The 27,549-nt window shown below is 42.0% G+C and overlaps 1 protein-coding gene across 1 annotated transcript in view; it reads right to left on the minus strand.

The window, feature by feature from the left end:
- Nucleotides 1-26,814, minus strand: part of TNFAIP8L3 (TNF alpha induced protein 8 like 3) — a 44,885-nt gene extending 18,071 nt beyond the window's left edge. Inside the window, exon 1 of the mRNA XM_004176894.5 lies at nt 26,469-26,814. Within this exon, the coding sequence (XP_004176942.4) occupies nt 26,469-26,799 (331 nt within the window). The 5' untranslated portion in view covers nt 26,800-26,814. The remainder of the gene's footprint in view (nt 1-26,468) is intronic.
- Nucleotides 26,815-27,549: the final 735 nt, after the last annotated feature.

The raw sequence follows: 27,549 nt of genomic DNA on the forward strand, positions 1-27,549 counted from the left end.
GCATGTTGGAGATTGCAAGATTTCTGACAAATGGAAAGAGTGGGGTAAAAAGAAAGTCAGCTGTCATTGTGTGTGTTCTGGTCCCATGCTCATGCTGGCTGATGCAATTTCTCCTTGGAACTCACACAAAGGCTCCATCCTCAGACAGCAGCTGGAGAGGGGTTTGTATCCAGTGACTTTTGGTTAAGTGAGACCATTAATGCTCTGAACACAAGTCCATAAATGTGATGATTTGCCACAGTTTATTCAGGGCAGCTCTGAGTTTCTTAATCAAGATGGTTATAATAATGATACTGCTTTGTAAACTGGTCAAATGGAACCTGATAAATCTCATTAACAATCTGATAGGTATGGTTTGTAAAATTCTAGAGATGCTTGAAAATTGAACAGCAATCTGCTTTGCTCCAGAATAAAACTTGGTCCAACACTATAAAAAGAATGTAGCATATTCAATATTTTAAAAGTGTTCACTTGGATGTCTTAGTTTGGGGATTCCTGTAATGGCTTTTTCTAATACAATTTAATTGCTTTTTTATTTTACATTTACCCATAAAAATTCTTTATTTTATAATCAATGAAACTATATGCATTTGGAGGAGCTTTTCCATTTCATTTTCTTTCCAAAGAGAAATTTACAAAAATTGAAATATATGACCAAGATGTTGTAGCAAGAAAAAGGTTATCTGCTGAGATAAGCTACAGAAAACAAAATGTTTAAAGAAAATACTTGCATTATTTTCTTCACAAAGGTGAAGAAAATACTGCCTTGTGGAAGAGCATTTGCTGTATGGGGATTTGCCTCTGAAATAGCTGGAGATCCCAAATTTTGCATATGAACAAGATTTAAGGCTCCATTCTACTTCCTTTTACATTGATAAGAATTATTTTGTTGTATTCAGAGTTCCTTGTAATAAAGTCTTTACTGAAATAAGTGATAATGGCCTAAAGTGGCCAGGTAAAGTTCTGATGACACAGAGCTTTCTTTTTCCATGATGTACTTAGGTTTGACTCAACCACTTCTCATCCAAAATTGACTTAATCTCCATCAGGTCCTCTTTCCTAATTCTTTTAGAGGGAACTCACTATTTAAAGGGGACTTATCCCAATGAACCATTATATATTTTTGGGTGCACTTCACCACCTTTCTCAGAATGTGTTTTGGTACAAGATATTTGGTGGTTTTGTTCTGCTTTCCCACAGCTATCAGAGCATAACCCTGCATTGCACAGTGGCTCCAGTCTGAATTAATGTCTTGAATTTAAAAAGTATGTCTGTCTCATACTCGGGCTCTCACCCTCCTCACTGGGGACTGAATCAGCAAATGAAGAGAAGGACTATTTTCTGGTTTCTTTTAGTCATGTTTATTTTTCACCAAGACAACCCCTCAGAGAACAAGCTGAAATCTTACTGTGTCTGCTCTTTCCCAATTCCTTTTTTTTTCCCTCACCACAAAATAATAGAAAATCATCTGGAATATGGGGATATAAATTATTTCTGTCAATGGCTACATTTAGGAGTGACTTTTAATGGCATTATCTTTGCTTCAGAAATGAAGAGATATAGGCATAGGTCAGTAAAGCAGTAAAGGAAAAAAAACCCAGCTTCAGAGACAGGAATGGGGAAATGTGTGCAGTGGATGCTTTAGAGCCCCTGGAATTTTGAAATATAATAGGCTAATTCTACCAAACTAATGATTTGTAAGATCTCTGAAACTCTTAGTTCTATGTCATTTCTAGCTGTCATTTTTATCACATAGGCTAATTACTGTATTTTGGTTAAATATGGGCAACTATAATCACACTCTGTTCTTCCAGTCCTGCTTGTGCAATCCTTCTTTGTCATACAAGGAAAATGCACTTTCATCTTCAAAGGTTTACGTGGGACCTTTAAAAGATGCCATGAAAAAAGTTTCCTCTGATTCCTTGCAGAGTTTGCAGTGTCAAATTGCAGCACTCTCCTGCATGAGATCCAGAGTAAAGCTGCTGGGGTTACTTTCCCTGACTGAGATGTGCAGGAATGAACTGAACACTCTAAGTTGAACAAAGTAAACCTTTTGATGCCCTATGACAGACTGCGAGGCAAAGCCACCCCCATGTAAAAATATAAAATCCTTATCCCTTGAGCAGCTGCCTAAGGAGTCTTTTCTCCTCAGTCAGTTCTGACTGGGGCACTGAAGTGGGAAGAATTGAATGAAAAGATGTTTCGTCCTCCACTGCCAGAGAACAGCTCCCAGAGCAGAGCTTTTCAGCAGTACCCTGATTAGAATGGCTGCAGGCTCTGGGGACTCCCTGTTGCCAGCCTTGGCACCTTGCTGATTTTCAGCACTATTTGTTACTTTTTTTAAACCCAAAGCCAGTTGAAACTAATGAAAACACACTTCCTTAACAGCCAGGGATTTCACAGCCAAGAGCTGCTTAAACTTTCTAATGTAAATAGCTTTGTCATTTTACAGGGTATGTTCTGAGTTAAATGAGCAGACCGTGCTGGGAAATTGAATTAAAAAATATTGATTTCCCCCCTTACTCATATCTTTCCAAATATGTCCTAAATTTTTGCCAGTTCTAAGGTGACCCTGTTCATGCAATCTAATGTTTAATAGCTATATTGAATAATATCCCAAAGATGAGTCAGAGCATGGCTGAAATTTGCACTGAAGTCATAGAAAAACATAACCCCTGAATCAAAAATAATTTGTGGTCTTTCCTATATCCTCTAGAGAATCAGCCTCTGAAAAGGTTTGCTTTTCTTTAAAATAAGCTAAATCCTCTGGTGTACACCTCTGCTGGCACATTGGTCCAGTTTTACATCCAGAGAAGGTGCACTTTCCTCCCCTGACTTATTTTTAAAATAGGTTGGCTGAAGAACAATACCCACTCTGCACCTAATGAGACTTAACTATGGCTTTATCTACTTATGCAGTTGAGAACAGGGAAAGTCACAAGTTACAGACTGTCTCTAGCATTCATATAAGCTGGAATTCTTAAGCTATTTTGACAGAAAATGTTGGCTGGCTGAAATATTGCTGAAAGTGCATGTATTTTTTCTAACATTCCTAGTGATTTCCTGTCAATCTCCCAGGTTTTCAGCCCTTTCTTCTTGGGCCTGCCATTTGAGTTAGCCTTGCTGCACTTTAGCCTTGCTGCACCGATTTTGGCTGAAAAAGTGAATTATTCTCCCACACAATATGGAATCCAGCTCAGTCCTCCTCTTCAAACTAAGAGAGCTGATACTGACCTTGGTCATGTAGACTTTGTGTCTTTTTGGGAAAAATCCCAAACAAAACCATAAAAACAAACCAAATACCCCAGAAAAAAATTATGCATAGATATGTTACACAAATATATATTTTTTTTCTGGAAATTTTTCATTCTCAGTGACAACGCAGCACCACTAGATTTTGCAGTGAATAGACTGCCTTTTAATCAAATCTAATCGTGCATACACTTATGTAGATCTCCTTACTGATAATTTCATCTCTGTGACACCATAGGACTGGTAATACTAATTGTTTCAGCATGTTATTATTGTTTCAGTTGTTATTGTTACCTACTCTCCAAAGCCTTTGTCATTTCAGAGGACAGCAAATGCATTTATTATGATATCCTATTTCTAAAATATACAACAGAAAAATTATTGTAATCATAAATTGTTCTAAGTGTATGAAGCATGAAAGGAACAACCCTATTTTTCATACACATTGAAGGGTTAAGTCACATATTTTGGGAGCACTGTCGCTTATTAAAAAATTATTTACGAGTTGAATTGTATCACTTCTAAATATATAAAGAGTTGGGATGGCTTCCAACAATTACTGAAGAAACCAGCCAAGTGATGTTTTCCAATTAAATCAGGCTGAGTTGTTTGGTTTTTTTCTTTTTTAACTTCTCAGTGTCCTGTGTTCTTGCTTCTGTTTTTTCATGATTCAAACAGACATGTATTAACCTCGTGCAAGTGAAGTCTCACACGTCTCCTCTTTGGTCTCCTTTCATGTGATGCTGAGCAGCAGGAGTCTCTGTAGGTACTCCCTACATGAAAGGTGTCTTTCTTGTCCATGTAAGTGCTGCTGCTGGTGCTTCAGTCCTTGCTTTTATTTAGAACCAGTTGTTATTCAAAGCTTCAAAGCTTTTAACTTCAGATAGCTTATTTATATTTGTAATGTTCAATCTTTGATAACGACTGTGTTAAAAAACCTGAGTAAAGAGTGCAGAGCTGAAAGCATGGACTTCCACGGCTGTGCCTGTGCAGTTCAGGTTATACAGAGAGACAGATGAAAGCCCATGATGTCTAATTTATTAGAGGGGAAATAAAGAACAATTTAATTAAAAAGAAAAATACTGGACAAAAAAAAAAAATCACTAAGCCCTAAAGTATTCCCTTTCCTCCTTGTATTGGATGAAGCTCAGATGTTTACAGGGAGGTCATGCACCACTACTCATGTGTGGTATCACACTGGTACCAGGTCTTGATAGACAAAAAACTCCACACTTCTCCACTGGTTCATTTCCTGGGTGAAGCCTATTATAGAAAGTTACATCTTTATATCTAGGCTGAGTCCTAGACTGCAGACCTGGAGGATATACAGACCACAGCAGCCCATGAACTTTTCCCAAGATGTCTGAGACAAAGGTAATTATGAAAACCTAGTCAAGTCTTTATAAGCCTAAATTTACTGTAAGCATTCTGAACTGAAAAAAAGTTACATAATCTGCAAAATTAAACAGAACACTGAAAACACTGCAGTGGACTATTGAGTTCTTATTCCTTGGGAGTGCTTATTCCTTCCCATAGCTGGCTATAGTCATTGTTGCTGCAGAGTTCACTTTGTTCTATGCTGAAGAAATATGTCAGCTCCAGAGTACATAGGGCCTGCCCTTATTGCTGGGATTGGAAGTTTGCCACTCAAAGATTTAATCAGAGTTGTTTATTTTTTTCACCGCTCTGGCGCAGATAAACTCATTTGGGTATCTGGCATATTCATTTAGCTCTGTTACAGGTTCATCTACTCACCCATGATCGTTTACAAGATTTAAATAAAGGTTTCTCCTCGATTACTGCTGGAAAATGAAACCAGCTTGTGTAGCTTGGAAAAATTATTTAAAATGATGGAAATTATTCCTGTACAAGGAAGACAGAAATAGCCCAACACAAGTGCAGTTGCCAGTTGAAACAGCAGCCTATTTTGTGCTGTGCCTTTTACTGATTCATTTCTAGGGTTGTTCTCTAAAAAGAATCTACAGTTAGTGGGACTGAAGTGCTGCTTTCTGTCAAGTGGAAACTGAGTGGCTGTTCCATAGCCTTTTTCCAAAAGCTTCCTTTGAAAGCCGAAACACTGGAGCACATTGATCTGCCAGAGCCTGCCACTGGGAATGCAGGAATGCAGCCCTTGCCCAGTGGCTGTAGGTCCTGCCAGCTCCTCCCCTTCTGCTGGGACAATTCAGATGCTGCAACAGTGGCTATTGCTGCCCATGCCGTGCTCAGGAGTTTCAGCCAGAGGATTTGAGAAGCCAAATCCATTTGTCACATGTCTGCATCTCCACCAGCCTTTCCAAGAGCATCCCGGGAACAACGTGCAGCAGTCCTGCAGGTAGAAGAGGGCTTGACACACACTCTCCTCCCTACAGAGTGGAATTGCCCAGCCATGCTACCCATCCCTTAAGGGATTGGCACTTACAGACTGTGATAATCACATATCCTCTGAACAGAGAGAGACATAGCTCTCCCAGGATAATCCTGGAAAGCTGTGAGGAAGCTGTGAGAAGCTGTGGGAAAGCTCAGAGAAAGAATTAAAACAATTATTATCTCTCTTTCTGCACAGGTTGTTTATAGATATGATTTTCCAGAGTGTGCTATTCATAGTTCACTGAGAGTGTGAGAGGTTTTCACTTTGAGACCAATCAAGTCTCAGCTTACGAGTCAAGTTATAAAAGACGTGCTACTTTCTATTAAACATTTTCTGTTCACCTTCTGAAGACTGGAGTCTTTCTTTTCCTTCCCTGACTCAACAGCAACAGCAGACCTGTCTCCTGTTTTCAAATTTTCAAAAAAGATTTCTTTGGGTTGGTTTCAGGACCCCAAGTTTTCTGGGCACAGAAGTACCACCTATATTGATGCTGCAACCATCTCTGTGTGGGAGACATTCAATGGCAGCTCTTGCTGAGAATGCCTTCCACTGGCAGAATTCAGTGAGGGAGTGATGTGCCCTGGGTAGGGTTCCTGACCATGTGCAGAATATCTCTGCTTTTCTTTTACATTGCACAGCCAGAACACCAGGGACTCCAGGGCAATGCAGTCCTGAGGACCAAGCCAGAAGAGAGGTGCTCTGTGAGGCATCAGCCAAAGAGCACTTACAAGACTGTGGATGAGCTTGTCCTTACTAAAGTTGAGCTACTCCAAATCATGGTTAGTTTTACTCACAGACTAGTGCCATTAAAAAAATGTAAAGCCACTCTTCTAGGCCCAGGTAGGGCTGTCAGTCCCTCAAGTAACATCCCTGACAATCAAATGATGCATTAGATTTGAGAATCGGCAACAACAGTTTTCACAATGACATTCAAAGAGTAACAAAACACTAAAATACATATGTACTTCCAAAAATACTTATGTACTTCCAACACAGTGGCCCTCAACAGATTTCTGTGGAATGTCCACTGTGCTTCTGAAAACTGCATTCTCACAAGCCAGCAAGCTTCTGTGAAACTCTTACCAGCCATGATCCACCACAGACAATCTTTCACTGCTAGAATTGAAGATTTTATTAATACTGTGTTATCTGAGGGCAACAGGATATATAAAAAATCCCTGCAGAGCTCTCCAGATTGCTTAAGACCAACACAAGCCCTTAGCAATATACATTCTTTAGGTCCTTATTTAAGTGTATCTCATGGGTATCTTTTTTACCCATATGAATTTCACAATCTGAGCTGGGATCAACAGATGAAGGAGTGGGAGAAAGGGAAGTTTTATCCCACTCCCACCCTCAGTTCTGCTCAGATCATTCATTTCATCACGTGCTCCTGGCTGCACAGTGTATCCTCCTCTCCTGGGTCAGCCTGCATCCACCCCTGCTTTAAGCTCTTTCTGCCCCAGTGACAACAGCTGGTTGTTCAGCTCATGTCCAAAATAGCACTGGGCTGCTCCAAAAATTACCATAGCTTCTCCTCTGGGGCACAGCCAATGTGGCCTCACTCAAACTATTTATTTACAATACATCTTAAAAGCCCTCTGACATCCCAATCAGTAGCAAAATGAAATAAACATTGATTTGTTACAAGATGTATGAATCTTTCTGCCATCAGGGAGAGGAAGGAAAATAGAAGCTTTAGAAACAATCAGAATAATAACTTTTGAATCCTAGTCTGGAAATAGAAACACACAAAAATAGACATATTTTTAACATATAAAGATCTAAAACATATTTTCTACATTTTTGTAATTTGAAAGCTCTGAAAGCATAATGAACACAAATATTTTTTGTTTGCAGTGTATATCCTGCTTAATAAACCATCACAAAAGCATTTTTGTTCTTAAAAATAACTACTAAAATGAAGGCTAACGGAGCATAGATTGAGATGGTTGTTAATGCTAACACTTGGCATCTAGATAGTCTGTCAGAGTCTCTGCTCAGTAAGAACTGAGAAGTTCATTGCACTTGTCTTAGAAATGTCTCTCCATAACATCCATATTTGGAAGAGAAATATGAAGACACTGCAGCAATATTGTTTTCCTCTCCAAGCAGAACTTAAGAAAATTGTATTATATTATCAAAAATTGTACAAAAAAAAAAAAAAAAAAAGCTTTCACAGCAATCAGTTTCTGAGGTATTTAAAATTCTCTTACTTCAACTTGACTTAGTAAAAAAATAGTATTAGTGCTATCTCAAATTTGCTGGAAAGATCTGTCATTCAAATATCAGGCACTTGTTCATTGCTCTTTCCTAATGAAATATCAAATTTTCACTCCTGTTTGGAAATCAAATGACAAGATTATTTGACTACAACAAAGGCACTAATTAGAAAATTCCCTGGCAAATGACAAAGCCAAGACTGATTTCTGTTCAGGACTGTGATGTTTACCCTTGTTTGGGTAAATGAGAAATACAGAAGACAAGGATAATCAGTTATTTTGCATATCCTAGTAATTTCCACATAAAATTATACCAGAAATAATTTCCACATAAATTTATACCTTCAAACCTTCTAAAAAAGCCCAGTAGCATCTTTTACTTCCCACCTTCTCCTAAGCTGTAAACCTTGTCCTGCTGTATACATTAGCCATGTCAGAAAACAAATTCCTTTTGTTTTAATTTATCCAATCACATCACCTTTGGTTTTGTACCCATCGGATTTCACACTCAAGCTGAGAATTTTCATTAAGGCCTGCAAAAGGACAGATTTTGGGACACAGCTAATCATAATTCCTTTATCCTTCCCATGTATTACAAACCACTCCAGGGAATGTAAACTTTCCAAAGCTTTTTAGCATTTGAACATTTTGATTGAGAACAAATCCTCAGCTTGTCAGTTTTGTTGGTTTGTGCTTTTAACATAAATGGTATCTCTTTCTGCTCGTGGTAGGGATCCCACTTCACACATCAGCTAATTAACCACAATTTAGACTGAAGTATGAATGATTACTCTGCTGTAATGCTGCTGTTTCTTAGCAACCATGAAAGACATGGTAAAAGATGTGAGACAGAGACCCAAATAACATAATTTCCAGATTGAGAACTTCCACCTAGACTAACCTAAGAGTGGGACAGTAAATTAATTTTAAATTTCTATTTCCCTACTTCAGTGCTATGTCCCTTTTATGCCCTTGACAGTGTGATTTTCACAGTCCATGATGACATGTAAGCCTTTAACATCCCCAGAGCAGAGGATACCTGCTAGCTACTCCAATAAAAACTTGTAAGACTTAATAAGAAAAATATTTCCTGCATTCTTCCCATGTGATGACTTACATCTAGCACTAACTCCTCACTTGATGGGAATTCTACCAAACTAAAGTTGCAAGGTTAGGCCTTGTTTCAGTGTTACACAATAATCAAGAATCTATTTTATTAGTAGCAAATTGGCAATTATGTTTTTCCTCATAATCCTAATAAGGTATTTTGACCATTTAAATTGCCTTATTCTGATCTGAAGAGACTTATTTTATGTATTAACCAACTTTATACTGTAAGACAATTCTGTCAATGCTTTTCAAAAATATAGACAGAATTAAAAAAAGTCTGACCACTGAAGGTTCAATTAAAAATCAAATTCTTTAATATTTGATGTATCTTTTTATGACTTGCTATGTAGTTCTACTCTGTGATTGCTACTTGCATATGATGATGTCAATAGTGCAAGATTTAATTTTAATTCTGGAAGAAATGGAAGATTGGTTTCTGTGATCCTATTTATATTCTGCTTTTGAACACAGGGATGACTGAAGCAGAAAACCAAAAAGCAGACTTTGAAGTACCAAAGCAGGACAAAAATTGATGGCTCAAAATCCTATGAGGCAGGTACCCACATTTTGGGTTGTGTGTCAGGCACACAGAACATGCAGCCATGGGAGACACACGGGGTAACCCTGCCTGTCCTGGGAGCTGGGAGGGATGAGCTTTGTGTTTGTGCTTTGTGCTTTGTGCCAGTACTGGGGTCTCATGGGTCACCTGAGGGGCACAACCCCTCCACATGCAGAACTCCAGTGCTGCAGTCTGTGCTGGCAAACTGCCCCGGCCCTGCTGCAGGGACAGAGCCCTGCCCAGCTCGGGTGCTGTGCCCCTCAGCACCGGGGGCTCCATCAGCACAGCGGGGCTGCACTGACCTGCACCTGGGACAGGCAGGGCGGGTTGTTCCCGCAGGAGAAGGCGGCTGTGGAAGGCTGGAACATGGGACACGCAGCTGGCGAGGTGAGTGCTGCTGGCTCCCTGCCTGCCCGCCTGGGGCTGTTTGTTGTGAGGAGCTGCTTTGCTGGCATCACAGTGTACCCAGCTGCTGTTTGTGTGGGGTTTTGCTGCTGTGGGACCCTGGGCTGGGCTGGAGAGAGCCCTGGTCCCACCTGGGGGCTGCTCTGTCCGACAGCGCTTGGGGCCTGCAGCCAAAACCTGCGTGAGAGACGGTGGCTTTGTCACAGTGCCCCGGCTCTGCACTGGGCAGGGGTCTGGGGCACTGTGAGAGACGGTGGCTTTGTCACAGTGCCCCGGCTCTGCACAGGGGTCTGGGGCACTGTGAGAGACGGTGGCTTTGTCACAGTGCCCCGGCTCCGCACTGGGCAGGGGTCTGGGGCACCATGAGAGATGGTGGCTTTGTCACAGTGCCCCGGCTCCGCACTGGGCAGGGGTCTGGGGCCTTTTGTTGCTCTGGCAGCAGCTACAGGTGGAGCTTGGGGTTGTCTGCATAGCTGCTGTAATTTTGTTTCATGATCTCACAGAACTGAGAATGATACAAGTTTTTCATTCTTTTTGCTGAAAGAAGCTAAATGTAAAAATCTGACATTAGTTCTTTAGTCACACAATCATAGCGATGTCTGGCAGGGCATTTGGCAAAGTTCTGCCAGACCCAAGGAGTCGATTTCCCTGGCACTCTGTGTGCTATCACCTCCACTAGCCCGTCTGACTACGGGTTTAAAGGACACCTCTTCACTCTCTGACTTTAAAAGTAAAGCTAGATTGGCAGTGTTTGGATTTTTGCTTGTTCAGGTTGTGTGGTTTTTCTTTGTGTTGTGTTTGGTTTTGGCTTTTTGGTTTTGGTTGGTTTGTTGCTTTTTTAAAGCAGAGATATTAACTAGTAGTCTGAAACAAAAAGAGGAAACTATTGGATTAATCAGTATAAATAAGTACATTCTCCATGCTAAAGAGGAGTCCACAGAAAGGGTATTTTCATATTTTCTTGTAATGTAAGTTTAAATGGTCCTTGGGAATATGGCTCTATTATCATTTTAGCTGCTTTCTGTTGAGGTATTTTATTTTCATCTAGAAGAGCAATGAATGTATATCTCCTTTAATATTCAAATTAATATCATCAAGGCTTAATAAGTTTATTTCTGGCAACAGCATAGCTGAACGTGATGCCAATCACTTTGTTATAGTAGTCTTGTTTGTGCATTGCACTTTAGTGATTTTACTCTGATGTGCTTTTCTTGTACAGCTCAGAGAGACTTTGCAGCTCTCTCCCTGGGAGGAAAAATGACTTTCCCCATTGTCTTCCCTCTAGGCAATAAAACTTTAGAAAACCTTTTATTCCCTCCCCCTCTTTCAGTCTGTTTACATTTTTCCAGAGGAATGTTAGAGCACTATGAAATAAGAACTAAGGCTAACTATAACTCATAGGTTCTAACATTCCTTTTTATTTCTGGTTAGAAATCAGATTCCCAAGACAGATGGTCTGTTTAGTCTATCTCAGGTCACTGCATGAACAGGTCTACTTTAGTAAGACCCTTTTTTCCTGCTATATATAGCTGTGTTATAACAAGATTAAAATAAAAAAAAAAAACAGATGTTTAAGGTATAAAATTACATTGTCCGGTTTGACAGAAAGTGTGTCTGCTCCTCAGCACCTAAACTTGGTATTCATTTGGTCTCCTGGCCTCGCTGCACTGTTGAGCTCTAAATCAATGTATAATCAGTTTGCAGACTGGGAGTAGATGGTGTATTTCTAATTAAAATCCACCTTCGTCTATTTCCAGGTGTAACTTATATCCACAAAGTGCTTCTAGTAGGCATTAGTCAAGTTGCATCTACCTATGGGTGATACATTTAACTATTAATTAAGAGAGGGAAGTTTGCCATGAGGTGTCAATAGTGGCTATAGGGTATGGGAGTATAAATGTTACTGACAGAGCACCAGGTATAATCTGCTGGTGATTTGGACTGGCTCTTTCTGCTTTCAAAGCCAGCAGGCACAAAGGTGGCTGCACCTGGCTCCTGCAGGAACATTGGCTCCCAGACAGGTGAGGCCAATCCAGCCCACAGGGCTGTGCCTGCTGTGGCAATTAAGGATCAGCAGTACCCGAGGTGATGCTGGGAGGAATCAGTCTGAGGTGAATCTAGGCAGATGAGAATGGATTGTGAAAGTGATCTGAGAGCATGGGGTACACACAAGGAGTGCACCTGATCTCATGGCTTAATGCCACTATGGTTCTTTTGCTTGCTGCAGATTGGAGGATAAAGAACATTCAAGTAAGTTTTTTTAATTGTTTTTTTTCCACTGTCTTTATGAGCCTCTGCAACTGAACTGTCTGTATTTACACCTTGGAAAGCAAAGTTTGTGTTAAAAATCACCTGCAATGTCATTAGGTAACTGATCACTGAACGAGGTACAGCTGGCAAGGGCTGTTTGGCTGATGTTAGGATGGGGCAATCTACACAGCTATTAAGTGAAGGAATTATACCCTCCAGAACAATTGGAGGCTTTATCTAAAAGACTATCGGTGTTAAAAGGAGATGGAGTTAAGGACTGAGTTTTGGCAAAGGTTATTCTGTCTGCTCACATGGAAAGTGAGTCAGGTTTGGTGTAAAATATGGTTTACATCACTGAGCTAAAGCTTTGAACTGCTGTGTATATTTCAGTGCCATAGAAACCTGGGGTTGAAGGAAAAAACCCTTTACATTAATCATCTAATCCATTCCTTTCTCTGAGATAAGGCTAACAGGCTAGAGGAGATAGTTGTCTGATCTGTTCCTTCTCGGTGGTTGTAACTCTGATTTCCTAATGTCAGGCTGAATCTCCCTGGCTGCAAACTTGCTGAGTGCCTCTTGTCTCTCCAGCAGACATTGATCCTTCTGTGTATTAACAGGCTTCAGCATTCTTCCAGTATGTGTGACTGTGGAAAACATTGTCTTGCCATGATTTCATTTCCAGATAAATAAACTGACCTTGAGATGTGAGAGAATGAAAATAACATTATCCACTACAGCTGTTTACTAGGAAGTCTTCAACCTGTGTTTCTACAGGCAAGGTGACTCTCAGAGCTCTATTAATGAAAAGCTGTGTTTTGGCTGGGGCTGACTTTGCAGTTTGTTGTATTTCAGGCCAGGTTTCACCTGGCTTTGTAGAATTTGAGGGTTAGTGCCAGGTTGCCAGACCTTGTGACCTTTGAGCAGAACTTATTGTTTCTTCCACTAAGGCACTGCCTGAGATGAAGCAGTGTAGGGCAGATGGTTTTAAAGCACAAATTCACACCCTAGGAAGCCAGCTTCCTGCAGGGAAGTCTTAACAGACAGGACTGGAAAATGTCCATGTTCCTTGGCCTGCACACAAGGGAGCTTGGCAGCAAGCACCTCCTGAGAAGATTATTGTGTAGATGGGTTATATATGTGAAGTCCACACAAACCCCGTTATGTGCAAGAACTGAAACTTGGGCTGTAAAGAAGCAGTGGCTCTGTGTGAGGTGGGAATACCTGTCCCTGTGGCTTACAGCAGGTTTTTCATGGATGATGTAGTGTTACACCACAGTGTGTGCATGCAGGCCATGCAGGAAAGCCTGTGTCCAATCACTTGGTCAGGATCTTTTTTTGTGCTTGGTCCCACCCTGCAAAGACTTGAATCAAAGACTACACCAGCAGTCATCAGCAGGTTAATGCTGCCAAACTCTTTCTGGTAAATTCTCTCTGGGTGAATGGCTTTCCTCATTTTACTAAGAATGTATTAAAGGGAAAAGCAAAACAAAGTAACACAGGTTTACTGCAAATTGTGGGGTCTAGTTTGATTCCAAACATATTTTCAATGCCAGAAAGCAAAATAATTGGAATCAGAAACAAATGGATAAAGGGAGGAGAAAAATGTGTGTTCTCTTTAGCTCAATTGCTAAAAATATGAATTTTCTACTTTTGCTTGTAATTCCTTTATCTTACGATATGCAGTGGCACTGCTTATTGAAAAAAGATAATTTCAGTCATCTGTTTAATGTGACAAAAAGTCAAGTCTGGTTAAGATAAAGTAGTGTTCAAACTTTTTCATAAAAAACTTCTGGAAGTCCTTATTGAATGCTTATGTATCTTTCACATTTAAGATGTGTGAACTGCAGAAGTGCAGATTTTTTCTCTGGTATGGAAGGAAGCCCTCTGATAATATACCTATAAAAGTACCCTGAGGGACCATGCCCTGCTTTGATATTAGTATTTATTACATGATTTTCATAAAACATCTTGGGGTTTTTACTGCACAAGTGTAATGAAAGACATTCCTCACCTAAAAATAGTGAAGGTAAAAACAGACAAGATCAGGAATGGGAGGAGAAATAGATACAACTGAAAAACTTGCTTAAGGCTGTCATTAAGATCCTGCTGACAGCCCAGTACTTTATCACCAGATTTTGAAAAGTTATCATATGGGAGGTTGCACAAAGACATTAACCCAGTATCTTTACAGTGTCCTTAAATTTCCAGTTTTATTTGCTTTGAAATTCAGGAAGATATTATTTAACAGAAATCTAAAGCTGCAAAGTGTATTTTGAAAGCTATACAGATTACAGATGCCTTTTACAATACACTAAATTGGTTTAATATGAATACAGTGTTACAAGTGCACAAACCTAACTGGGATATCACACAAAGGATTCTTGCCATTGTAGGTTTTTGTTTTGTTTTGGTTCTTTTTGTTGTTGTTGTGTATGTGTTTGGGGTTCTTTTTGTGAAGGAAAAACTAATTTGGATATTTTCTTTCCATCTTTTTTTACAAATAAGCATGTGAAAACATGGCAAAGCTTCTTAAATACTGACATCCTCTGTTACTCTGCATGTCTGTCCCTCAGTACTGTGTTAGAACAGCTCTGAATTACATAAACCCCAAATCAGCAATCCATCTGTTGAAATCTGACACATCCATGCACATCCTGCACTACCTAAACCCTTTCAGTACAGCCATCTAACATTTCTTCTGTGGTGCCTGCTCTACCTAAATAACTGCTACTGCAGAATCAGTGCCCCGCTTTCAGTGGCTCAGGCAGCACTGTCCCAAGATTAATTTTTATTTGCTATGGACAAGCTTCTGGTTCCCTTTGTCATTGTGAAAGCTGTGTGTCTGTGAGCCCAAGCAGAAGTAACTTTAAATACCAATTTTGTGTGTTTGTGGTCATATTAACTCCTTTGTGGCGTGTCTGCTAAAAAGAAAAAAGAGAAGGAAAACATCAAGTAAGAGCATCTGGTCCAACTCCTACCACAATCCAGGTCTGCCACCCTCGAGGTCTGAGAAGAAGCTGCAGGAGGTCTGCATGCAGGATTTTTCCCTCAGCAGCAGCACGATACCCCCATGGGATGCAGTTTCCTGGCCATGGTGCTGCCTGGGGCTCTGTCCTCTGTGGCTCTGAAATTCTGATGGCACAATCATGCCCTGTAGCATTCTTTCTTTCCCAGAGCTGTTATTCCACATTATACATCTCAAGAGTTGTGGAGGCTACACCTTCTCTGGCTTATTCAGGTTGTGACATTTATTAAAAATGTTTAAAACTCAGTGTTACCTACTGATATGTGTGCCCCTCCCATTGATGATAACAGGGAATGATGATTAGCAGAGTGAAAAACATGAACCAGCAGGATAAATGACTTCCACTCTGCACAAAACTGTTCTCTTTACTAGGTGTTTCTGATGTTCTGGATGTTCCTGTGCAGGAAATTGCTTTTTTATTGTTTGTCTTTCTGTCTCCCTGGGGATGGTGTTAACAAACCTCCTGAAGTCTGTGACTTGAAAGTCTTCAGATTTCCTTCTATATATAGCATTTCCTTACTTAGGGAAAATCTTTTTTGTCCACTTTACACATGTATAAAAAAAGCTTAGTTATATGCTGTTTGTATAAAAAAAATGTTTTCAACTCAAAAAAATGCTAGACCAAGGCAAGTTTCAAACCAAATGAATTCAAGTAGATAGCTGTAAAACTTCTTCAGCAACAAAATTACTGTGAGCTTTATCATCTCATATGTATTTTTATCACTTTATCATAGTAAAGAAACCACATTGCTTTAAAAGCAAGCTAAGTACTTTTTAAAGATTTGTTTTCAATATCTTCAATGGCGTACTAGCAGAGTTTGGATTTTAGTCAGTGATGAAGTGACTAAACATAGGCCTTAACTGTCCCTAAAATAAGGCCCATTAGGAAGTGTAACTACTGCCTTAATGCCTGTAAAAGAGAGGAAAGAAGTGAAGTATTCCAGAATTGGTTGTTTAACATAATGGCATGCATGCTATCTGAATTCCATCAGATGAAGCTATAAGGAAAAAGGAATTATAAATATAGAAAAGCTTCTTCGGTGACAAGTATATAATTATTTTTTAAACAATCCCTTGCGGTCTGCATGGGTTATTTTGTATGTCTAGTCATGCTTTATTTTGGTGCTCAGCCAGAGGTATTTCATGTGCACACTTCTGCTTGCCATTGACTGCAGTAACTTCAAGGAAATTAAATTCTGTTATACCAAAATATGGAAAACACTGAATAATCTCTCCCCCACCACTGCCCTAAATTCTCTTCCTACATGTCACCTGTCTCTTCTTTAATACTCCTCAGCTGTTGCTAAGGCACTGCTCCCCTCACTGGGTTCTGACAGGTGAATACACAGAGCTCTGAGCAGGGCAGGAGCAGCTGATACTCATCATGCAGACATGGGTGGGCAAGGGCACACACAGCTCTGGGCAGCCTCCCGGGTGTTCTGGCTGCAGAATGCTGCAGTGGGGTCTGTCCTGCTGCCCTGTGCCGGCCCAACAGGGCAGGGCAGAGCTGAGCCCTCCCTGTCTGCCAGGCAGGGCTGTGTCCCCTCTCTGCTCTCTCACGGGCTGCTGCTGACCAAGGACATGCCAGGCAGATGGGACACATCAGCAATCCAGGGAGAGATGCCCTGGTGAAAATGGGGACCCTGTTTGTGGGAACCTTGTTTCTCTTCTCCAGTGATGGTTGAAACCTGAGTGTCAGGGTGGCTGCTGACCTTCCAAAGGGCAGAATGGATCCAGTTTTAGTTTGATTTGGCTCAGGCCAGTCAGTAGCAGGGTGGAAGGGTGGATGTAGGCACTGTGCTGGTGTTCTGGTGGGTCTGTACCTACCTGGCAATTCCTGTGCTTCAGCCCTTGCCCTGAAGCCTCCCTCAGTGCATTTCTGTGCTCTCATCATTGTCTTATCAACAGAAGAAAATCGAAATAGACATTCTTGTCCCAGGTGAAGATGAGTCTAGTTTACAGAAGCATCTTTTGCTTTCACTGCCTTTTCACAGCTGTTTAAAGCTTCTGATTGCTTCCTAGAGGCAATTTCTGTGAATTCTCTTCTAATATTTTTTAAAATTAAAGCAGATTGTCACTTTTTAATAAATATATATTTGTTACCTCATGTGAGTGAGATATGCATGCTGTGATTCAACACATTACTCAACAGGATACTCTGCAAAATAGCAAGGCTCTGGTTTCCTTTATTTCTTGTAGCTAAGTTATACCACTAGAAAACAGTGTCCTCCTCTGATCTCATTTGATCAGTGACAGTCACAGCTGCTGGGTCTGGTCACAGAAGAAATTCTCCCCTGGATCTGCTATTCAAGCCCAATTATTTGAACTTATAGGGATGAGGATATACTGTTTCTTCAAGGAGTTGCTTCTTCAGGAATGCAGTCTGGAAATAGCTGGGAAGCCCTTGTTATCTGTGAAGATGCTCACTTTCTGGCAAATATTGCATTGACGTGTTTCAGTATTTAAAAATCAAATTAACTTTCCTGATCCCACCTGCAAGCCCACTGTCTGTATTTTTTGTTTGCCAGAGGAGGCAGGTTAGTTCCTGTTTCTAGAACCTTTAATTACAATGCCAAGTCAGTATCTTGCTTCCATCAATTTCCCCTTTATTGAAATATATCCTAACAGCATTTACTCCCTTCTTTCAGTTGTAGAAATCATAAACCCAAGAGCATTTGAGAAGAAATGAGTTAAGGAAGAAAAATCAGATCAATACTGGAAGAATTGAGGCTTGAGGAGGACAGCATATTGGCGGGGGCATGGGGTAGTGAGAGATCAGTTAAGTGCTAGAAAGATGTGGGTATCTGGAGAATGAACACAAATTGTTAGTCTAAGATATGAGGACAGACGGGAAAAGACAATTTAGAAGTATTCTAGAGGTTAGAAGATGCAGAATATAATCAAAATCTGCCTTCCTGCAAGGGTCTCAGCCTCTTTGGTGGCAGGGGCAGTCAAAGCAAGGGTGCAAGGAGACTTTAGACCTTCCTTGCCCTCTGCATGTGCCTTTTTTCAAAGCAGGAGGAGTTCCTGCCTGTCCTCCCTCAGTGCTCCTGAGGGAGTGGGAACATCCATTTATACCAGCACAAGTATGTGGAAACATAACACTGAAATGGCTATTTTCCATCTGTCCCCAGCTAGGCTTTCAAACACCTAGCACACAGTAAAATAAACAAGTTAAAGAGAAAGTTGTGCAGAAGTGAACAACAGCAACTATTTGTGAGCCCTAGCTCACAGTTTGGCTTCAGAACTCCAGGAGATATCCAGGTCTGGAGGATAAGCAGATGCCAGCTGATTAACTTCTAAGTGTTGGGACTGCTTTAAGCCCTACAGCATCTGATTTAATCCAAATGATGAAGTTAAATCGTGGAGTGGTGGAAAACACTGCTATTCATCTGTCCCTGAGACAATTTGTTCTTGGCTTTCCATCAGTTTTGTATGATTTCTGTAAGGGGAAGTGCTCCACAGAGAAATGCCAGCGGTGACTGTTTTGGATGAGTGTACAGGTCTGGGGGTTTTTTGGTGGTTGTTTTCGTTTCTTGTTGTTGCTTTTGTGTTTGGCTGTGGGTTTTTGCTTTTTTGGGAGAGGAATGGACAGGAGTGCAGGCAAGAGCTCTCGGGGCTATATCTGACCCAAGGATGCAAAGTGTTACATCCTTCTTATGCAGGATAATCTGACCTTTAAGAACTGGTATAGAAATAGACTCTTAAAAACAAATACAGGTAAGAGAGAAGCCAGAGAAACCTCAGCTGAGGTCAGGCTAAATTCATACACCAGAAACTAGTTCCTGATACAGGTGAGTTTTTAACCACTGAACAGAAACCTCCTCTCAGTTATATAGACCCTGGTGTATTTAAAGAACACTGGTTAGTCCAAGGGGGTAAGAAGGGGACACACTGGCACTGCAGAAAGTTTGTGCAAGTGATTTTTACGTATACTTAGGCTTAAACTTTTTATCCCATTCTTAAACCTGTAATTTCAGTCAATAGTTTTCCTCACCAATTCTTATCACTTTCTAATTAATCCAGTAGCTGTGCATCACAATGACTGTACTGATTACTTTTGTATCTACTTGTAAACATTCTTCCTAACAGTGGAGATGATTAATGTATAAAAATAGTGAGGCACCAACTATAACTTGCTTTGAAGTGAACGTGAAGGTCATTCTTGATACCTTTATCCTACTTCCTTCTCACTTCTGGGAGTTAGAGGGAAATGATGCACAAAAACACAAAGCTAAAATTATATGCAAGTAAACAAAAGCTACAGATATTCACCTGGCATAACACTGTATGGCATAGAGCTTTTGTTGAAAAAACAATCTGAAAAATGGTTATGTTAATTTAAAAAAAAACCAAAACACCCCGACTTTGAAAAGTCTAAGAAGCTTCTATTTATTTGATCTGCATCTGTCAGTGATTTGACCATGTAAACTATAGGCTCTAAAAGTAAGCGGAAAATTATTTGGAAAGGAAGCACTAGCACAATACTAGTGTTAATACATTCCTTCAAAGAGAAAGAATTTAGTTTTTCCTGCAACACAAACTGCTTGGATAAACAAAGTTAATTCCAGGAATGAGAAGGTGATAAGTGAGGTATTATGCTAACTTTTAGTGTTTCAGTGTTTAGTTCATGTTAAACTAGCACTAGTAAGAAGACCTAGGAGAATGTCTCCATGGTGAAGTGTTTCATAGATGGAATAATCTTCCTGCCCTGTTTTGTGTTGTTATATCAACAGATGTCAGCCAAAATCTACACCTGTGCAGAGGGACTGGTCAGTCTGTTCCTCTGCAGAAAGGCTGAACAGAGCCAACTGCTCCAACTTGACATAATCCAGCATCTGAACCAAGGAGGAATTAGTGACCACTGAAAAGACATCAAAGTGACTCTTGCTCTTTCTCAGCCTATTTTGTTAAAGATGTCTGCCTTAAAGAGCAGAAAAACTCACTGGCTACCAGCCCATGTCTCAGCTTGGCTTCTCACGATAATGTTTGAGGCTTGGCTATAAAGTTGTAGTTATTGCAGCAAGTCTCAACCTCCCATGAATCTCCTCCAGCTGCACTTGTCAGCCCATGAAATGACCTCCCATAACGTAAGTGGCAAAGAGATTTCTGCAGGCAAACAGCAAATAACACACTTTTAATTGGGCAAGGCTCCAAACCCAGGTCTCAGCCCAGGGAAGCTGCCCTGAGCAGGGTCCCTGAGCAGCCTGGACAGCCTTGAGCAGGCATTAGAGACCACAGTAAGAGTGAAGAACCTCTGCACCCTGCTCTGACCTCAGGGTCCCTGTCTGTAAATTCACCAGCACAGAACCTTTTGTCCATGCATTGTGCTGCCATCTGGATACAGGCTGAATTCTTTCCCACACTCCAAATGTTGTTTAATTCATACTGGCCACTGTTATCCTCTGTCTCGTGCCAGGACATTTAGTGGGAGGCTATCTAGCATGGGCTGAAACAGTGCCAGGAAGAGTATTAATAGATAAACAGTTTAGAGGATTGTGTACCACTGCTTGGGCTCACAGCCAGGTCCTGCTTAGTTTACCAGATAAAACAGTGAGGTCTCAGAAAGTTACAGAGTTCTCCTGCCTTCCTGTGAGGGTTTGTCACCCTAAGGCTGATGCTGTAGGTAGAATGCAAGTACCAAAGGGCTCTCAGACAGGCCAGGTCTTCAGGAAAACACTCTCATCTGTCTGTCCTGTTGTTCTTTTTACCTGGGATTTATAGATTGATTGCTCTGATACCAGCAAATAAGGTGACATACTCTTCCTACCATGACTTTTTAGTCTTTGCTGTAGAAGAGATGAAAAGGCTAAAAGATTTATTTCTTCAAAGGGGAAATGTGAGTTTTTTGAGGCAGTGTGCTCATTGCTTTGTACAGGTCACTCCTTACTGCCAAAATATAACTTTAAATAGAACTCAGTCTCATCCCAGACCTTTGGCAAGGCAGACAGGAATGGCCAATAATTCCTGTGTGGCAGCAATTGCTTCATAGTCCTACTTATGAATTTAACATGCCATCATACATTTCTTGTCCATATCTACATATTAAAAAGGGTGGAGGCTTCCTGCTCACTGACTGCTAGCAACATCAAAATTTCCAGTGGGGGGACAGCTTAGTCATGATCTTGCACAAGCAGGTGAGCTTGGGCTTCCATCCAGTGCTTTATGAAGTTCATATTTCCACTTGATTTTAAGAACAGAACCCTGAACAAAAAGTGAATATTTGTTTGTCCAAGGTGTCTAGTCAATTTGACAAAAGTGGGATTATTTATGGCCTTTACTATCCTTATAGTGTGGTTAGAATTTTTTTCCCTTTAAAATTTTTACTCTTTGCCTTTTTTTTCCCCTGCTGGACAAGACTTCCTAACTGGCAGCTGCTGTACTAATGAGGAGTCTGTATGCAAATCAGCAGCTCAGGTAATTCCTGGAGGGAACACTAAAATAAAAAAATTCACCCAACCAGGCTCTTGGCTCACATCCTTGCCCCAGCTGCTGCTGCCTGCTCATCCCAAAGCATCTCTTGCCCACTCTCTTGGCAGAGAGACCTGGACCTGTGCTGCCTCAGTTTGCAGTGTGATCCAGAATGCCCTGTAACAGTCTGGTGCATGAGTCCCAAGGCATGTTAGCTCATGTCTGTTGTCTGTCCATCTTTTTTTTAATTAGCTTTGTTTTCCTTTGTTGTCCAGCAGAAAGCAAAAGCAGAGCCTTTATTAAATAGTTGCTAGAAAGAACTTCATAAAAATTATTTGCTTTTAAATTATTTTTCTAGTTTTCATGCCTAGAACGTGTTATCTACTATTTCTTCTGGCTTGTCAGACATCTAATAAATATTATTGTTTATCTGATTTGGAACATTCTACGTAGAATCAAAACAAGGCTTTGTTAAACCAAAGCCCTCCTTCTTCACACAAATATTCCTTAGGGTAAAGGCTGTATTTTTCAAATGGTATGATACTGCAACAGGTTAAACAATGCCTACTGGCACTATACATCACATAAGCATGTTACTGATGCCTCAAATAATAATTCTTAAATGTCTTCGTTACCCTTTCTAATTCATTTTGTATTTACAAGAATATATTAACTCTTGAATGGCATTTAACTCTGTAAAACAGTGATTAGAATGTGTAACAGGCTTCAAAGATTAATAGCACAGAACTACAGACAGTTCACATAAATAATTTGCGGAATAAATTACTTGCTAAGCATTGCAAATCAAATAATAGTACAACTCTAGAAAAATGATTCATGTCTGTAGAGGTTGTTTTACACCAGTAAATAATGTTTAAATCAGTTGGATTTTTTACCAAGTATATATTTATTGCCCAGAGAAAAGCTCAGATAATTTATCAAATAATTTAAAATACATTAACATTTTTTGTGCTAAGGGTTCCAGGGTAAGATCTTGGCTCTGTTGAAAAGGTACTGAAGTCATAATCAGCTCCCACTGTCCTTATGGATACAAGCCTGGTGATTAGGTCACCATCTTGTTATCATTGCCATTATACAAAGTTGAAAGCTTCGCACTGTTAAGTCTTAAAAAAACCCCAAAAACCAAAACCCCTACCATTAATTTAGAGCTCTACTTGGAATACAAGCTGCTCTTTCCTAGGCCAAACATCTTTCAACTTCTGTGGAAGGACACCTAGAGAAGGGACCAGCAACAGTTTGTTCTCCACAGCATGTTAAACTTCATGAGGATAATCTGTATTGCTTCAAAGATCATAGAGGCAATTTAGCCTCTGGTTATCTTATGTTACTACTGTAAAGTAACAGTTCCACTAAAACAAACATGAAAATTCACGCTGTGACTTCGTGGCTTGTATGAAGGCTTAAATCAGTACACATAAGTTACATGGCCAAATTCCTGCCTGTTTCAGCCAGGGGACCTAGGACAAGGCACACCAAATGAAGGTCTCACACCCTTTTTTCTCCTGTATGCAGAATTTCCAAACCCACTGTGAAATCATTTCTGTTGGTGATGACCTGAATTTTTGTGAAATGTTACTCTGCAAGATGACATGGAGGATCACTCTTTCATGTGGCCGGATGACTTTGAAAGAGCTGAGGGAAAGGAGACCATTACTCTATTGAAAAGGGCTTTTTTAAAACTCAAACTCTCAATAGGTGGACATTCAAAAATGAGAACCATGTTCTATTTTAAGATTACCTGTTCAGTTCTCAAAAGCTCTTCTGTAGGACAAAAAAGAAAATGACTAATCACCTCTGCAGTAAAACTAGAAATTTCACTAGCTAGTAAGCATGTAACTTTTCTTCTTTTGCACAACAATATATAATTTTTTCAGAATCATGAAGACCTGTTTAATGTTCTTAATAGGAGTCTGTCTCATGAGTAACCATTTTTGAAAACCAAAGCTTTTTGACCCTATAGACACCTCAAGACACAAAGCAGTAATAGATGGGTGTGGGAAACTTGTGGGAGCCAAGGCTGTAGAGCTGAATGTTGTTAGAGGTGTGGTGGTTTTTGTTGCTGTTTGTTTGCTTTAAAGTACAGCTAACATCTTGCACTGCTCACATACAAGGAGCTTTTGTTTCCACCTAAGAACTATGAAGATGCTATTGTGACAACATGTTCAGCATAAATACAGAAAAAGTATTTCTGCCTCCTTGGAGACTCAAGTTTTAAGTGGGCTATTAAAGCAAATGAGGCTGCTGGGATCTTGGAGTGTGATTCCAGCTGCTTCTTGGAAGCCACGCGTGTATGGCAGATGGTGGGGGTGCACTAGGCAGCCTCCCGCACCCCGTGTGAGCCCAGGAATGGCAAGGGTGCCACTCACTGGGACAGACAAAGGGCTGGGAAAGCATTGCACGAGTAATGCAATCCCTGAAATGGGCTGTGCTTTGAAACATCTGTGCTGCATCAGCGTGGCGGGGCCGGGAGATGAAGCGAGCCGCGTCCCGGGGGCTGAGGGGATCGGACAGCCCGGGCAGCGCTGCGGGCAGCCCGAGCTGTGCCGGCTGGAGCCGGGAAGTGTCGGCACTGGGGATGGGGAGAGCAAGCTCACCACGGGGCCGGCTGTCAGTACAGTACAAAATCCTAACTGTACTAAAATGAGTGTCCAAAATCAAACCATCAGCAGGACTTCATCCCAGATTTTCCTCCCAGAGCCTGAGCTTGCCCTGTGGGCTGCGGGGTGTGCACGTCCCTGAGCGAGGCGGTGGCTGAAGGCCAGAGCGCAGCCCCGCGGCTGCCGTGCCTGCAGCAGTGCCTGACAGCCCGACTGACACCCACGGACACAGAGCGGCTGCACCGTGCATATGGCACAGTACAGAAACCCGACCAGAGGAAATCCAGCAAAAACATCTCTTTTGCAGAAGATGATGGGGCATAACAAAGAGCATGTAATTCTTTAGTGCAGGAAAAAAAAAATGCAGCTGCATAAGACAAAACATCCAAGTTTTCTGTCTATTCCAATTTTTTTCTACTGCATAGGCATCTGCCATGTATGGTCAAAATACAGATTTTTCTTCACTTAAATAGAACAAAGAAGGAACAGAAAAGAGGAAAGGAGACTGATGAACATCAACTCTTGGCAGCTAGCAAGTGATGACATGAAAACCACTTATGGAAATCTCTGAGCATAGTTATTTTAAATTTATTTAAAAGAAATTCCTATCCAGACCAGGAGTAAATTTTTGGCAGGAGCTCTACTTTATTAATTTGTCTATAAATTTAATGTTTGCAACTTGCTCTTCATGCATAGCTTGGAAGATTTGTTTAGATGAAAAATTATAGCTGTTGGTGGTCTTTGCAAGTAAGCTCAGCCAAACAGAGCTCTGTGAATATAAGGAGCTCTGTGACCTGTTGCTGGTATTCTTTAATTCTCTTGATCTCAAGTAAGAAAATACAAAGCAAAATATCAGAAGTAAATACCCCTAGTATTTAAAACTGAATTAGATTTCAGATTATGCTATGAAATGTTCTGCTGGGACACTAGAAAACACATTTATCTTATGACTTCCTACTGTTGTTTATCACTGCTGTCTTAATAGGACAGATGAACTATTTCAAAAAATATGCTTTTCTGCCTTTGTAGTTAGAACATTGGTGTTCAAATCCTTTTTGGGGATGCAGGGGGATGTTAGCTGGCATGAAGTGCACCATCCTGGACTGGTTATGGTGAAAAGATTTTTCTCAAAGATTTAATAACATAACACGGCAACTTTCTATTTGGATTTATTAGGATCACTGAGACCATTTCAGGCATCATTCCTATTGCACTTGCATCTGATGCCAGTTAAATGGTTTCAGAGAAGGATGTCTATGACTTTCACTGTGGGAAGCTGGAGGTCAAACAGGTTCTTTCTGCACCTGGTGTGAGTGACAGCCCAGCATCTGTCGCGTGCTACCTGTGTATGTGACACCCCTGCAGGTCAGTCCTGTGTGTGTGTATGTGACACCCCTGCAGGTCAGTCCTGTGTGTGACACCCCTGAGCCCTGTCCTGTGTGTGTGTGTGTGTGACACCCCTGCTGCCCGCTCTGCTGCGGGCAGGGTGACACCAGGGCTGACCCAAGGGTCGGGCACCCAGAGGTATGGCCGTGAGGTGACAGCGCATCCTGGGCCACGTGCTGTGCTGCTAGAGCGAACCTACCTCCGTGTGCTTCACACAAGTTCGTTGTCCCCGTTTCTACCATGTGTGCAGGATGGCCTTTGACTACGGCGCATCTACCATCATTTGTTTCGCGTAAGACACAAGAACGCGATGATTCGGAAAGGGCAGGAGAGGTTTTAATTTTTTCCCCGTTCTGCCTCATCCAAGAACTATGTGGGATGCAGCAAGCAGTCAGCATGGTTCCTGGTGACAAGTTAAGGCTTGAAAACAAAAGCCCAGCAGGCCGGGGGCTCAGGGTGCCCGCCCCGGACGGGGGCGTCTCCCCTTCTGTACGCGCGGGGGTCCCGGAGCGACGGCGGAATAGCCGCGAGCAAAGCCCCGAAAACTTCGCAGCCTCCGGGCACGAAGCATCAGCTGCGCCAGCACTGCTATGGACTCGCTGTCACGCCACAGCCTCGGGGCAGCTCTGCCGGCCCCGGACAGCAGCGGAGCGGGGCCGCAGCCCCGAGCCCGCGGGAGCGGCGGGGCCGGAGCGGGGCTGGGCTCTGCCGGTGCCGCCGGGGCCGCGGAGCGGGGATGGCGCTGCCCCGTGCCCTCAGCCCGGCAGCGCTGCCGGAGCTCACGGGCAGCCGAGAGCAGGGCACGGGAAGGGACCCGACCCCTTCCCCGGACCCAGCGCCCGTCCCCGCAGCCGGCGCTTACCTGCGGGCGAGACCAGCTCGCCTTCGCTGAGCTCCGCGGAGTCCGAGTCCATGCTGCAGGCGCCGGCCGGGCCGGGGCAGCTCGGCGCTGGCAGGAGGAGCGGCGGAGCGCTGCCCGCTGCTTCCCCCGCGCTGCCGCTGCCCGGTCCCGCCGCCGCCCCCCGAGCGCCATTGGCTGCGGCCGCGCCGGGGCGGGGGCTGCGGGGGCGCGCCGGGAGCGGCTCCTGCCGCGGCTGACACGGGCTGGGCTGCCCGGCCCCTCCGCAGCTCCCGAGGCAGCGCTGCCGAGCGCAAAGATACCGAAATGACCGTCCTGCACATTGCCATCGCATCTCCCGCCTGTCTTTTCCATCGCTCTTCTTGGGAACATCTCCCTCGAGCTTCAGTCGCCTTGTCTCTTTTCCCTGGTTCTGTCTCCTTAATGATAAGTGTCCTCAAAAATTAGAAGAGAGGAATCCAATGGGCAAGTGCCAGCTCTTGTTGGGTATTAGCGCCCAGAAGAGTAATGAAGGTCTGAATTTTGTTGCTTTCAGATTATGTTTTTCTGAGGGAGACAGTGCGATATCTGGTAAATGGCCATGTCATTAGATTATTTTGAAGTGAAAAATTGTATAAGTTAAATTCTGCAGGCTTTACGTCTGTCCTACAAGCTACTAGAGTCATGAACCCTCCCTTAATTCAGAGGGTTGAGGTCACCTGTTCAGCTCTGAGGTTAGACAGAACTTTCCCTTTGCTTTTATTAGTTTCTAGTTTTTCTTGCTGTTACAGACCAAATGTGATTTGAATTCTAGCACAAAGATTTCAGGAAAGTAGTAGCAAAACCTACTTTTCTAATTGGGAACCAAAAGCCATCCTAAAACAGGCCCTGGAGCTCTAACGGATCTATGGATATGTCACATCCTAAAAGCTACCTGGGGCCTTCGACACTTACCTGCAGCATACTGCAACCTCCAGCCAGAGGTTTATGCCTGTAGCTGTAGACCACAGATTTCATCTGGAATTCTCTCCCCAAAACCATACACCCTTGTTGCTGGAAAAAAACATGTCTGGATGCTGCATTCAGGCTGCATATAGAAAATTAT

Source organism: Taeniopygia guttata, chromosome 10 (assembly GCF_048771995.1).
Source record: "Taeniopygia guttata chromosome 10, bTaeGut7.mat, whole genome shotgun sequence".
In the NCBI taxonomy this organism is placed as follows: domain Eukaryota; kingdom Metazoa; phylum Chordata; class Aves; order Passeriformes; family Estrildidae; genus Taeniopygia; species Taeniopygia guttata.